General features: G+C 37.9%; 1 protein-coding gene across 7 annotated transcripts in view; it reads right to left on the reverse strand.

Annotated features, from left to right (window-relative positions):
• Nucleotides 1-4,733: 4,733 nt before the first annotated feature.
• Nucleotides 4,734-14,859, reverse strand: part of PTBP2 (polypyrimidine tract binding protein 2) — a 49,008-nt gene continuing 38,882 nt past the window's right edge. For 2 of the 7 annotated variants that reach the window (XM_083743455.1, XM_083743459.1), the window contains 7 exons: nt 14,320-14,515; nt 9,747-9,901; nt 8,239-8,272; nt 7,733-7,825; nt 6,698-6,914; nt 6,523-6,600; nt 4,734-6,397 (listed from right to left, as the gene is read on the reverse strand). In XM_083743455.1, coding sequence (XP_083599581.1) covers nt 6,268-6,397; nt 6,523-6,600; nt 6,698-6,914; nt 7,733-7,825; nt 8,239-8,272; nt 9,747-9,901; nt 14,320-14,515 — 903 coding nt within the window. In that variant the 3' untranslated portion in view covers nt 4,734-6,267. Of the gene's footprint in view, nt 6,401-6,522; nt 6,601-6,697; nt 6,915-7,732; nt 7,826-8,238; nt 8,273-9,746; nt 9,902-14,319; nt 14,516-14,859 lie in introns of all 7 variants that reach the window. The other 5 variants (XM_083743457.1, XM_083743460.1, XM_083743454.1 and 2 more) reach the window with 3 other exon arrangements.

Consider the following 14,859-nt stretch of genomic DNA (forward strand, 5'->3'; position numbering starts at 1 on the left):
CACTTAATGTTAAAAATCTATACTTTTATACCAGACATTTCCCTGAGGCTGAATATCTACTACTAAGTCTCATGCCTGAAATATCTAATTTCCAGTGAGTGGAATAAAGTTGCTTACCTTATTATTTTCTCACTATATGAAAGCTGCAAGATTTCATTAAAGCAGTAAGGTGACACCCGCTTGTTTTACCTAGGGCGCAAGAGATGAACCAGATCTAGGCCACGTACTAAAACATTTCTTCATTCTGGGTGCTTATTCCTTTTGCCTATTGCTTCTAATAATTGAAAAACTTCCAATTGACTGTAAAATTTTGGGAGGATCTAGAAGATGATCTGACATTTCACTGAAAAAGCTATATACAGCAAGTAAACAGTTGCTTACCTTTAACAATTCCCCTGCCAGAGGGAGATTCTTCAACGAGCTTTTTACTGGGATGTACATCAAGTTTAGGATTTTGGTTGGGTAAGTTATGAACAATGAGTGTCTCAATCTTTCCCCATTAACTAGAGATGGAGAATCTTCTTCAGCCCTTTGAGGCAACCTTCCAAGGACCACATGCCGTTGATGTGGAGAGTGATGTTTGTGCAGTAGGCTTTCTTCCTGCTTGCCTCCAACCCTATCTTTCACCCAGGCATGCAAGAAGCATTATCAGAATTCAAGGATACAATGCAGCTGGGCAAAGTCCTGAGAGTTGGACAGAGGGTCCTGGAGGACTGCATTTTGCTCTTGAACCTGGGGTGCCCTATCCTTGCCTTAAACCTTATATTTCAAAAGCGTACCAGAAGACAGAACACACTACGAAGAACAGAGTGGAATCACCAAAAATGGCAGAACTGAGCTTCCCCTTGCATCTACTTTAAGCTCCTCTGCAATCCGATATCTTGACAATATCTATTTCTACACAAACCATGATGCAGAAACGACCACCTGCCCATCAGAGCCTTGTCCATCCTGCCTTTTTAAAGCTAGCCAAGAGCGGGGTGACAAAATGGGTCCACAGGCGCGGTAAACCTATCTTTGTGTGATATAGGGTTGCATGCTGCCCTTAAAGAGGAACTAGGTAAAGGTAAAGGGACCCCAACCATTAGGTCCAGTCGCGGATGACTCTGGGATTGCGGTGCTCATCTCACTTTATTGGTCAAGGGAGCCGGTGTACAGCTTCTGGGTCATGTGACCAGCATGACTAAGCCGCTTCTGGCAAACCAGAGCAGCGCACAGAAACACCGTTTACCTTCCTGACGGAGCGGTACCTATTTGTCTACTTGCACTTTGACGTGCTTTCAAACTGCTAGGTTGGCAGGAGCAGGGACCGAGCAACGGGAGCTCACCCCATCGCAGGGATTCAAACCACCGACCTTCTGATCGGCAAGCCCTAGGCTCAGTGGTTTAACCCACAGCGCCACCTGTATCCCTTAAAGAGGAATTAGCCCACCCTTAAAAATCCCACACTTGACCCATTGGAGTGTAATTTGCTGTAATAACTGGACCCAGTCATCAGTGGCGTAGCGTGGGGGGTGCAGGGGGGGCCGGCCGCACCGGGCGCAACATCTGGGGGTTAGGGAAATCCACGGGTTAGGGGGCGCAAATCCATGGGTTAGGGGGCGCAAATTACTTGCCTTGCCCCGGGTGCTGATAACCCACGCTACGCCACTGCCAGTCATAAATGCTCCTTTCTTGGCAAAGGTAGTGGAGAAGGTGGTTGTGGAGCAACTGCAGATATTCCTGGATGAGGCTGATTATTACATTCTGATGGTTGCCCTGATGGATGACCGTTATCATGTGAGACAAGAGTACTGCAACCCTGCTACTTCTGTTCAATCTCTCAGCATTTTTGATACCATTGACCATGGTATATCTTCCTGCAGTAGCTCAGTGGGATGGGTATCAAAGGCACCATATTATAATGGCTCCATTCTTATCTTCAGGCCCATGTTCAGAAACAAGAAATGGGTGAGCGCTCATCTGCTGCCTGGGATTTCTTCCAATGGGTTCCACAGGGAACTATTCTTCCAGCAATGCCATTTAACATCTATATGAAGCTGTTGGTGGTTGTCTTTAGGAGATTTGGAGGAAGGTGTCATATATATGATGTCAGAGACATACACATCATAATGACATCAGGATAAAGGAAAAGTTAATCTAGATCTCAGAGGTGACTCAGCAAGGATAAATGTTCTCTGTAATGTCTGTTTTGGCACAGATACATTGGTAGGGATCCAAAGACAGATTGACATATATGGAACCCAATGTTACCAGAGATGGAGTTTCTCCCTGACATCAATGTCAAGTGCATGATCCAAACTCTAAACACTGCCCAATGCTTAATTCAATGTGGAAGAACTCATTGTATGGATTTGTATGCATGAACCTGAATCCAGGCTTCCAATTCTATACAAAAAGAGATCCAATAACGAATTCTAGTAAATGCCAGATATATGACTAATAATGTTCAAGTGCTTATTAGAAATTTGATAGATGTTCAGAAATATGTTGCTGTTGCACAGAAAAACACCCTCCGAATAATGTGCAACTCCAAAATGAAAAATTTGATGCAATTACTAATCAGGAAAAATGATTCTAATAAATCATTCAACGGTACATTTGCTCTTCATCAACTAAACCCATGGTATCTGAAGTTATTTACATTTTTAAAAAGCTCACCTGGCTTTGCAAATGACATTCACGTCATTTGCATGTCACCTGACAAAGGCATCGTACCAATTGCTTATTAATTTTGTGAACTTTTAACAGACCCATAATGAACAAAATGAAGAGATGAGTCACTCAATGTCAACAACTAAAAACTTAAAAAAACACTATCATCTTATAACTCCTGCTTTAAAGCAAGGATTAGTAAATTGTAGCCACTGAGATATTTTTCTACAAGCCATTGTGGGTTTGCAAAAATTCTCAAAATCCCAGCTTTCCTGGAAAACAAAAAATGTACTGTTCTAGCCAACCTTGTTCTTAAATATCAAGAAAGCTTAATGTTGAACTTAATGGAAAAAATTCTAACGTAAGACATTTTGTTCCTGAAGAATCAGGAATAAAAAAGACATGTTGAAGGAAGCCAAAATCCTCTTTTCAATCCTCAAGTCCATCTCTCCAGATCTGGCAAAGTATGTTTCAAATTTCACACTTTTGAGAGTGACTTGTATGACAAAAATATTGCAGAGTAAATGTAATGGGTTCACCAGCAAATCATATGCTGTAAAGTTAAGATACGGGTTATGTGGGTGCAAAGATTCATGCCTGTCTAGTGCGACTTTTAGCTTTTTTCCTAAAGCAGCTATACTCATCTCTGGCATAATACTTTTCAAAAAGATTATCTAATAGTGTGTGGAAGCTGTATTGCATGGTAGTGAACATCTTTTGTACTCTGCTTCTTGCACTATAATGTCCGTTTTTGTATTGTAAACTGCCTAGAGATTTCCAAAAGATCAGGAGGAATAAAATGTCTAAAACAACACAAGCACACAACTTAAAACACATGTATTTAGATGTGAGGATTGGGGTTACACACACACTTTTTGTTACTGCACGTGAGGGTTCTCTTCACTATTGGTAGAATACTTTGCCTACCTGTCTCCTAATCTGTGTACTCTGAGATCAAGCAGGACCAGAACCTACAACGTGTTAATGTTGTCACGCAAGTAAGCAGCAATTAAATGTAATGAGTCTGTGCTGTGTTGTTTTCACTATAATGAAACATGGCCCATTAACAAAGTACATGGAATTAAGATATCAAGGTCCAAATTATCAACATATTGTGACCAATATACAGATGATGGCTGAAAATCAGCAGACTAGTCCAAGGTAGACCCTACTGAAATCAATCAGCAACCATCATTGATGTGTGTGTTTTAAACACGGGTGATGTTATCCTAAAGAACATGAAGTTCAAGGTAGACTGGAATTACTAAACTGTGCAGCTGAAGTTACCGTAAATGGAAGAAATGTGTAGTGGCATTTATAGTTTGAACATATAGGAAGTTAAGTCTGTATTTGATGCCAGTTTTTTTTTCTTCTGAAAAAGTCAGACTAATCTTTTCAGCACTGTTTAGAGCATGGTGCTGATGACGTGTCCCCGCAACCATTTCCTTCCATCCCCCTCCCACCCCTTCTTTGTATCTTGAACACAGCCATTGCTAAATTTCTGTATGAGCAAGTTGGCTATTTTGCTTTGAGCCCATGAAGGTTCTTATGATTAGTGGAAATTTGTTTAGCAGACACAGAAAATGGAAGATGAAACTGCAGCAAAAGCATGGCAAACCTGAAAGGTCAATTAGTGCATAAATCTATTTAAAAAACAGAAAAGATAGAACTTACAAGCTACAATAAAAGTTATGTCTTTAAAGCTGTAGGTTATATAACAGGGTGGGAAATGTTTAATATCGATTTTCATATGTGCTTCAACAAAGCATTTACAATCTTAAATTGGTGAAATATATACACTTTAAGAGATGCTACATTTTTCGTAGCATTTGATTTTCATATTGTATAAATCCAGACAATTATAAAAATCAGATTATTATGCTTTTCCCACCCTGGCAGAGAATAAACATGAATTCAGAAGCACAGTGGAAGTGGAAAACAAAGAAGAAAAGAGAGAAAAGGCAGCAGAGAAAGACAGAAGAGGTGAATACAGAGCTACAGAAGTGTTTATTGAGCATGCTACAGAGGCAAGCAGCGTACACATAAGAAGAAATTAAACAACCATCAAACCTCCCAACTTTGTTAGAAAATTAATTTTTAATTGTGCCGCTTTCAAACTATACTGAAATATTACATTTCTAAAGATGTAAAAACTCAACTAATAGAAAATATACATGACCTTTTTCTACATAGATAACAGAATCTATGACTCTTGGAACTAAGTACATCAATTGCAAAAAGTATTGGTCATTTGAACAGAATCAAGACAACAGTTCGGACTGACAGAGGAACTGCTTTCAAATTAATTAATTTTTCCTGTAGATTCTGAGTCATGTTTATAGTAAAGTCAGATCCATTTCTAGATACAAAATATTTTGAAGAGATTTATTAAAACTGAATATTACAATGCAAGGTAAATTAAGACTAAAGGCACATAAACTTTGGTCCCACCTGGTTGTCAGTTTTGTTTTTGTTTTTGTTTTATAAAGAAAACTGCCACAAAATTATTAATCTTCCTGCAAAAGTTTGCAATACGCTTTCTTCATCCTTGAAATACATGCACCAACTCCTGAACTAGCTAGACCGGTCTGCACATGCTCAGAAATCCACAACCATATTTCAAATTGTAATTACTAACTAAAAATGGCAATATATATTTAAATGCACATAAGTCATGTCAACTTCAAAAAACATCTACAAAAAATATTCAGCCACAAACAAGACATTACTTAGTGCCAACATTTATATGATACGCCCCCAGAGTGTGTGTACAAAAAAGGTTAAGACTTAACAATGCTTTCCCCAAAGAGGCTCAAAGCCCGAGGGGTAAAACAAACTAACTAACAAACCCCAAACAAAATAATCATCCTGTCTTTAAAAGAAATTATTTCTCTGCATCTTGTTAACTCTGACTTATGCCTATATCCTTGACCAAACTGAATCTGGAATACACAAGGCCATTTTACTTAATTAAAAAAGAAACAGACAAGAGAGAAGCACTAGTCAAATGTGCTGCATCTCTCTTAAAGTAACGCAACATATTTCATTAAAAAAAAAAAAAAAGATTCATGAAAGCCAATAAATTCCAAGCAGGAGAAACAAAGCTTAACCCTTTTTACACACTCCTGCCTAATACACATTTGGCATAATCCTGCAAAAGTTAGGTGCAGCGATGTCCCTCTGAAATCAATGCTTTAAAAATCAATAGATTTCAATGGGATGTAGGCAAACCTAATGTTTACTGGATTGCACCCATTAATTCCCATGTAACAATGTGCCCCAGACAACCAATTTTTTAAACTAGTAAATGCAATTCTAGCAACTCTAGGTTTTCCTTTTTTAAGGCACGTATGTTAACTAAGTTGAAAAACTATGGGATTTCCTCAGAATCCCTTTTTAAACAAAATCCTTTCATAAACATATGCAAAACCAGCAGATAATACCACTGCTTCTTCCTTGTAAATCCTTTTTTGTTTTCATTTATACATAAACAATCAAGGAATGGTAACAGCATGAAAAACAGATGTCCATCTCTGGTCCCCGCTTTCCCGAACAGTCATAGATGACAACACTAAACAACGTGATACAACCTTATTATTTTGATCTCGCACTTCAAATGGTTGATTTGGAAAAAGAAACTCTCAGATGATGATTTTCTCCAAGATTGTAATTATGCAGATCAATCAAAGCCTGGATAGCTTCTTCTACTGTTGACATCTGAAGGAGAGCCATCTTGTGATCTCTTCTGGAACAAAGCAATAAAATTAGATACCAAAACAGCACTAGAAAATTGTAACATAAACCTTGTTCTTACCAAAGGCAGCTGTTCTCTCGTTTTAAATGAAGTTTCAAAGAAAACATGCTTACTGAAAAAATTTAAATGCTTTCACAGTTCCCCCAGTATTAGCAAACAGCATGCGTAGGTCATCTTCAGATACTGATGGTCTAAACAAAAAGGGGGACAAAGGGGAGAAGAGAGAGACGATTAGAAGCTAATGTTTGGATCTTGTATGAATCTTTCAGCCGTGTTCCCCACACTTACGGGATATTAGATAAATGAAGAGTTGCAGATGGAGGGAAAATATTCTGAAAGTTTTTTGACCCAGGCTTCTTGAAGCGATGAAGAGGTGAATTGCCAAAGTCTTTAGTCAGTCCTTGGTCATCAAGCCCTTCTCGAGGTAGCTGAACTGTCTGGTGTTTGGAAAGAGTCACGCGAATAATCTTTCCATACATTTTCTGTCCGTTCAGATGGCTCATGGCTGGAAAACAAAACCAATTATTCATTTCAGCGTTTCTTCTATTGAATTCAGTATTGTAATTTCTAATCTGTTCAGTGTTTGGGGTGGAGCATTTGATGGCAATTTTCTTTCGATAAATTGACAAATTTAGCTATTATTGCTATCTGGAAATCTTTCAGTCTAAATCTAACTGACAGCTAATTTAAAAGCTGTGCTTATATTGCAAATGTGCCCAGCAAAGAAATAAACAAATTACTTTTTCATACATTGCCAGACTCTAGTAAGTCATTATTATGGTCACTGAATTAATACAAATTATGATTTCAATAGGGCTATTTTCTTCAGACGTATGTTAAGTTTATGCTCAAGTATCCAAAAGGCCATACACATTAAGCTCCACATGCCCCAGGTTTTTCAAGACCCTCACACCTGCCCCCCTTCCCAAAAGCTATGCCTTAAAATGCAGTTATATTTGATGTGACTAGGGAGATATACAAGGAAGGGAGAAAGCTTCAACCTTCCACATGTGCAAGCAAGCAAGCATTTTATGTGTACACAGGGCTCTTTGGATCCCAATCATGGTATTCACAAAAAAAGCTTGTGTTAATAACAAGGAACTCTCTGGCCTAGCAAGCCACTCAAAAGCAAGGGGAACTTCAGGATCAGATTTCCTAAGCAGTGTAAGAGGTTGTGATCTGAGGGAAAAAAACATTCTTCCTACACAATCTCAGATTTTAGAAAGATTAGAAGCAAACGCTGAAATTTAAACATGGCTTGAAGGACACTGAAAACTAACGTTTAAGTGGCAAATAAGAGAGAGAAAAACCCACTAATCTCACCGAGCTGTGATTGGTTTCCATCAGCCATCTGTATAAGAGCACTGTCTTTCTTATTGTATAAAATCTTCACACGCTGCACATCCCCATAAACACCTTTTTAGAATCAGAGAAGTAAATCCAAAAGAAACAACGTTTTTAAGGATAGCTGAATAGCACATTTTGACATATCAATGAAACATTCGGAACATGTCTCTCACTTCTCCCAACATTCACGCAAATGAATAAAGAAGAACAAGATTTTGAATAGGTGAATTTTGAAAAAGAAGACATTTTTCTGATAAACCCTCAAAGCTATGTGAATGATATTAAATTAAAGATCATGCAAAATAAAAAAGCATGCATTAAAAGAAAAAATTGCATCTATGGAGAGCTTTAAAAACAGCAAAAGAAAAATAGCAAAAGGTTTACTATTCAACTTTAAAGCCAAAGTGCTAGCTACAAATAAGAATTAAGGTGAAACAAATAATTAAATCAATAATAAAAGTATAGTGCTAACGATAACATACCGAAGAGGGTAAACAGACTTTGGGGCGTAACCATCTTTAGAAGGAGAGAAGAGCAAGCAGCATAAGACAAGAAGAGAGAAGAGTCGAGGAAGAGCGGAGATGAACAGATCATCCATAACGAAGGGTGGTTCCCGCAGAATGGTGAGGTGGTCATGGATCATGGTTCAAGGCGGTTAATTGGGGCAAGTTGGTCCGAGGAACATTTTGTTCAAGCACAGAAGCATGAACATAGGGGAATGGAGACAGGGGGTATAGACAAGGTAGGCAGAGGAGAAGACAGGGAAGGGTGTGGGAATTTGGGAAGAGACAGGGAAAGGGTAGGTGAGAACAAAGGGAGAAGGATGAAATGGGGAAGGGAAACAGCAATGCAGAAGAAAAATAAGGAAGTGGGGAACAAAAAAAAAATAAAATATAGGTCAGTACATAGGAAATGCAGGAATTTGGTCAGAAAATGGTTGGTTTATGTATTGTACAAGAAAACTGAGTAAAATGTAGTCACCCAAGACAAAATATGGGTAAAGTACATCCATATCAAACAGTAAATTACGTCTCATCTGAATGTGAAAAGAAAAGAAAAATCCATGCAATAGAAACTTAAAACAAAAACAAGCCCAACTCTAGACTTTAACTGCATAAGCATGGCTGGTTATGAAATGCAGGCAGGAGTTTTTCAAAATGGCACTCTGATCCAAGCATTTTAATGTGCAAGAGTGTAAATGACAAAAATGAGAAAAGCAAAATGGCTCATATTTAAAAAGAGGCCAATAAAAAAAATGAAACACATATTCAAAGGAGACAAACAGATACAAACTACCCCACATTTCATACCAGCTTCCACAGCAAGTCAAAGTAAAGGTACAAGATGATAAAATGCAAAACTAAAGAAAACCTCTTCGATTTCAGAGTTAAAGAAGTATTGAAGTAAAGTGTTGTTGTTGTTTTTAGGAGAAAAGATGAATAAAAACTGTGAAGGAAAGATAAAATTACTAAGAGAGATTGAAGAGTGTCGCAGCAAGATCTTTGGGAGAACCTTCAAAGAAAAATGTGTTAGAGCTGTTCACAAATTAATACTACAAAAATGCAATGACATGTAAGCATGAAATGAACAAGCAAATAATTAGCTCAGGCAAAACAGAACGGCAGTTTTCTTAAGAACCAATTTACAAAATGGAGCACATAGGTACTTGGAAAAATAAACTAAAAGGCATCCAGAACATGCAATATTTACCATATTTTTCTTAGGAAAAATAGGTAGCCGAATAGCAAAGGGTATTTTAAAAGATGCTGGCTACCTAGGAAAACAGAAGTATTTAACTATAACAGAAACAATTTATTGGAATCTAGTTGTAAAACAACCTTGAGTAGCATGGGGGGGGGGGGGGGAGCCACAGATCTTAATAAATAAAAAAAGTAAAAGCAAGCTCAAGATAAAGAAGCACTTAAGCAGTTTACAAAATGAAGCATGGTAAAGGGAAAAAAAAGAAGGGTGAACAAGTAGGTTCACTGACCTCTTCATTTAAATTGCTAACCAGGAGGACTGTGTTGCCACCAGCTGAAACTCCAGGCATACCCACACGGCCGGCAGCTGCCGCGGCAGCAGCAGCAGCAGCATTTGGAATCCCCAATGGACTCAGCGCTCCTGGAACAGCTGCAACAGGAAGCCCTAATTTTAAAATAAAGCATATTTTACGAAACACACACAAGTCGTTCCAATATAATCTAATTTAGAAGTGTTGTGTTGGTTTTGCGCCTTTGTCCAGATCTATCCATTTGTAGGTTGACCTATGTGGAATTCCGCCTCTTGATGACAAACCAATGTTCCAAAGAATCCTGAGAGCAAAAACCTCGTTACTACTTCACTAGCACGCGACACAGAACCTTGCATTTCCTCCCTATCAGTCCTTAACTTACCATTTCAGTTAACACAAACACTATCCTGTAAGAAATAGCTCACTGAAGTTGTTTGTGCTTAATTTACCCATCAGAAATCTATGGCAGCTTCAATGGCACATGAAAACAAGTCACACTAAACAAATGGGTCAAGCACTTTCAAGTTCAGCTACTCAATAAGGCGTGCCTCCAACATGTCTTTAACTATAAGAAAACAAAGACAAGAGAAATACATCTGACCTGCTCCTTTGATATTCTGCAAATATCTACAGATGGTGAGGGAGGCTTATAGCCAAAAACCATCAAATAATAGTAATAATAATAAATTTATTATTGATACCCTGCGCACCCGGCTGGGTTTCCCCAGCCACTCTGGACAGCTTCCAGCGCATAGAAAAACAAAATAAAACATCAAACATTAAAAACTACCCAATATAGGGCTGCCTTCAGCAAATGTCTTCTAAAAGCTGTGTAGTTCTTTATCTCCTTGACTTCTGATGGGTCTAAATCCTGTGAGGAACATCATTCCTCCTACCACTGAAATCATCACAACTTCTTGCAACGATATACAGTTAGAGAAAAGGCCCAGAGCCACAGAGCACCAAATCTCAAGTCTAGACAGTCACTCCTCTTAACACAGAAACCACAACTTCTTAAATCAAATGCTTTCTAAAAGAAAATGCTGTAGATAGGAGCAACAAGTAACACCTTGACACACCTTTCCCAGAATCCTTTATTCACAAGCCACCTGTGTCAGATGTAGAAGTCACGTGTACCTAAGGTCTTATAAGAGCTGGTTGTTCAACACAGTCTAAATAAATAATTATTCAATGTTGCAGAGATTAATTGAAAAATGTGCATGTACTATCAGCTGAAACCTTTGGGGATTAATGGGAGAACACCCTGTAGCAGCGCTGTAGCTGCTAAAGAGCTACTAGGTGTACAATGCCATCTACGGCACTCACCTCGCCTAAGGATGTTTTAAAAATTAACAAAACAAGCTTTTTACCAAAAAAACAAAACAAAACATGGAACATTAAAGCTTCCATATAAAGAATGGGTGCTTGTTCTGAGAACAGACCATTGCTAGCTTAAAAAAACCCAGTTGCAGCTGTTGTCCATCAACTCACAAGAAAGCGGAGTACAGTCAGCTTCACCCAATGATTCACCCAGTTCTCCCTTACCAAGAGCTCTCCTAGCTCAAGGTGTAGTTTGGAAGAATATTACCACCTTCATTGTGGCTGGGAGATCCTGGAAGCTACTGTGACTTGTGAGGATGTTTAAAGGGGGTAATTTAAAGGGCGGGTTTTTTTTAGAAGACTGCTTTAAATTACTCTTAATCTTCCTCTTTAAGCACTCTGCCGTTCTGTAGTGACTGAATACAAAGCATTTCCCCCAAAAAAACTCACTCAAAGGTGATAATGATCTCAGCCTTTAGCACTATTACCCTTTTCATTTTAAAGTCATTTTTTAAAAAATCCCTTTTCAGCCACTATGATTGTATGAAAGGGTGCTAAAAAAAAGTCTTATAGTTTTATTGAAAATTATCTACCCTCTAAAAGTTACTCTTTTTCAACTCTCTGCCATACTCCTAATTTTATTGCTTAAAATGTTTTTGTTTTTCCTCCTATTTCTACTAAAAGTTTGCCGGAGAAGAGCAAACACATATACCGTATTTTTTGCACCATAACACTCACTTTTTTCCTCCTAGAAAGTAAGAGGGAATGCCTACGGGTGGCATGCCTACAGATTTTCCTCCTCTAAAAACTACATGCGTGTTATGGTCGGGTGCGTGTTATAGAGCGAAAAATACGGTAAACATTACACAAGATATAGGCACAGGCTCCACTCCTTTTACACATAGTATTTCCTTAAGGAAGCTATACGTAGGCAAAACTTTCTGAACCACATTTCTCGTGTTATGAATTCATTCTTTAAAATTCAAACATAAAAACTTAAGAAGAACCCTACTGCTCCCAGTGGCCAACTAGATCCTTATGTGAAGTTCACAAGCAGAATGGAAGTGCAACAACACACTGTCTACTGGTGTTCCTAACAACTGGTATTCAGAGGCATGTTACCTCCACAGCATCAGAGGAAGCACACACATTTTGCAACTACTATCATTACAGCATTTTTCCAGCCACACTGGTCTAGCGCCAACACTTTCCTTTTCTCACAGACACCAGGTTGTGGCTTCCCTTTTCTCCCATGCATCTAATGAAATATGATCCAGCTGTACCAAGGCTTTATGTTAGTAAGCAATTTATTATTATTTTTTAAATTGTGCCGCTTTGGTTTGCTGATAAAGTTGGGTTTTTTGTGGATGCTGTTGTTGTTTTATGTATTGATTTGCTACATGCTGATATCCTTTGTTTTTAACAAATGTTGAATAAATTTACTAAAGCCAATTCAACGCTAATTCTTTCTTACAACTAGGTATTACTTGTAGCATAAGGACTCACAGAGAAGACTGACAGCGATTGGCTTATTCACGGAAAATACAGGAGTGAATTCCGGTGAAAGTATCCAAATGCAGACAGAAATGACTCAAATGAATCTTCAGTTTTAAATTTGCGAACTTTTAATTCCCAACCAATCCCCTGGGTTAAATTAAGTCACCACCATCATGTTATTGCTCTTAAGATACACAAATAGACATAGTGAACTTCTGGCATTTCTCCTCATCCAATTTTCTTTAATAGAGTACAAATTTTATATCATCAATAGAAATCAAGCAGTTCTCCTAATAGATTGAAAGTGAGTTTTTCTATTTGTAAATTGGCCATCCTTTTTAATGAGCATTTATCCTTTTGTAGAAGAAAAAATTGTATGAGGAAACACATCATACATATACATCTGGGGCAATGATATTCATTAAACTTTAACCTTTTAATCCTGGACACTCAGAAAGACCCAGAAATAGGACCAAATTGTATATACCTCAGATGCATTAAAGAATGAAAGTTAAGAGGAAGTATGAATAGCACTGCACTAGTTCTGAATATTATGTTACATCAGGAGATAGCAGACATGGACACCAGAGTCCCAAAGTTGTTGGGGTTTTTTTAAACTGAGGGATTGTATCTAAACTTCACAAGGTCAGGAAAATCACTAGCTCATGTGCACCTAAGTATTTCTCAAGAGAACATTCTTGCTTCTATATTTAATGGGGCCTGGCTGATAAATAAAATAAATAGAATCAAATTGCATGCATAATCACCTATAGCCATACTCACAGTTCAGTGCACTTCCCCTTGAAGCAATATTCATCAGCACAAAGCAAAAAGTAAATTTAATTGTCTTTCGACAATACAATGTGTTGCCCCAATGAAGGGAAAGAGTAATATGATTTCAGCAACAAGGTTGCCCCCACCCCACTGCTTACACCACAGAGAGGTAAGCAAAAGGAAAATGAGAAATAATTCTCAACTCTGCAGCAAGAACATATGGAAAGAAGTAAACATAAGAATTACATTTTCAAACTTATTAAAAATGCCTTGATATGCCACTGAGCTTCACTGTAATACATATATAGAGACTGTAAACCTGGCAGTAGATGACATGAGAGTGGCTATAACTTAACGGTAGAGGAAATGCTATACACAGAGAAGGTTTAAAGTCACGTCTGAAGCAGTAAGGTTTCATCAGTTCTGTGATGGGAAGACCACATTGCTTCAGTTTTCATAAAAGAGGAACCGTAGCGATACAGGAGTTAATGCATCTGAGATTGAAGAAAAGCCAGGTGCTCTTGCTCTCAACTATGTGGGGCCAAGCAATCCCCATCCAATAATACTAGAAAAGGCCTTACATGAAATAGCACATGTATTAAGATTCATTTTATAGGTTCGGGGGGGGGGGGTACCCAATGAATATAAAACATACGTAGTAAAGAAATGGAATAAAAGAAGCCCTGTTAGCTTCAGTAGCAGGTACTCAAACTAAAAGACTGGGAGGGATACGGGTTAAAAAGGAGTGAGGAATCAGCTAATGTGAACAGAATTTGTTGAAAGGGAAGAAAAGTTTATTGAAAGTAATAATCAACAGACCTATTCTTCAGAGCTCAGGGTCTACTTTATTCAGTATTCTCATTAATGATTGCATGGATAAAAAGTTAATACAATCTGCAGATACTATTTTAGAAGACACTGTAAATAATGAGAATGGAGAGTGAAAGAAACAAAATCATACCTAGAAGAGAGGTCTCCTTTGCAAAGGCAGCAGCAATAGCAGGATCCAAAGCTGGTTGGCCATCACCAGAGGGAAGGTCAGGGCGGGTATAATCCCTACTTTTATCATTATTATACTTTACATTCAAGTTGACCAATTTGGAAAAATCAATCCGTAAGGTACAACAGGCATTATAAATATTCTGACCATCTAACGCCTAGAAAAATAGGAAAATATTAATGAAGATCACATGACAGATGTTACAGTTGAGGTTTAAGCATATATACCCATACATCCACTGAAATTAATATGAAAATGTTTAAAATGCATCACCGCATATATGGAACTGGAAACTATCAAATATTATATTCAATAGTAGTTGGACATTATCAGCTAGATAATGCTGATATAGTTGGTTTAACTTGTATTATTTTTTATTTTACAAAAAGCGGGGATGTAAGGTAAAAAGAGAGCCAGGAAATTACAGACTGGTTAGCCTAGCTATTCTAGAAATTTTACTAAAACCACTGGAACTAGAATTACCGTACTTTTCTGTGTATA

Source organism: Podarcis gaigeae (genome assembly GCF_964106915.1).
Source record: "Podarcis gaigeae genome assembly, chromosome: 6".
Taxonomy (NCBI): domain Eukaryota; kingdom Metazoa; phylum Chordata; class Lepidosauria; order Squamata; family Lacertidae; genus Podarcis; species Podarcis gaigeae.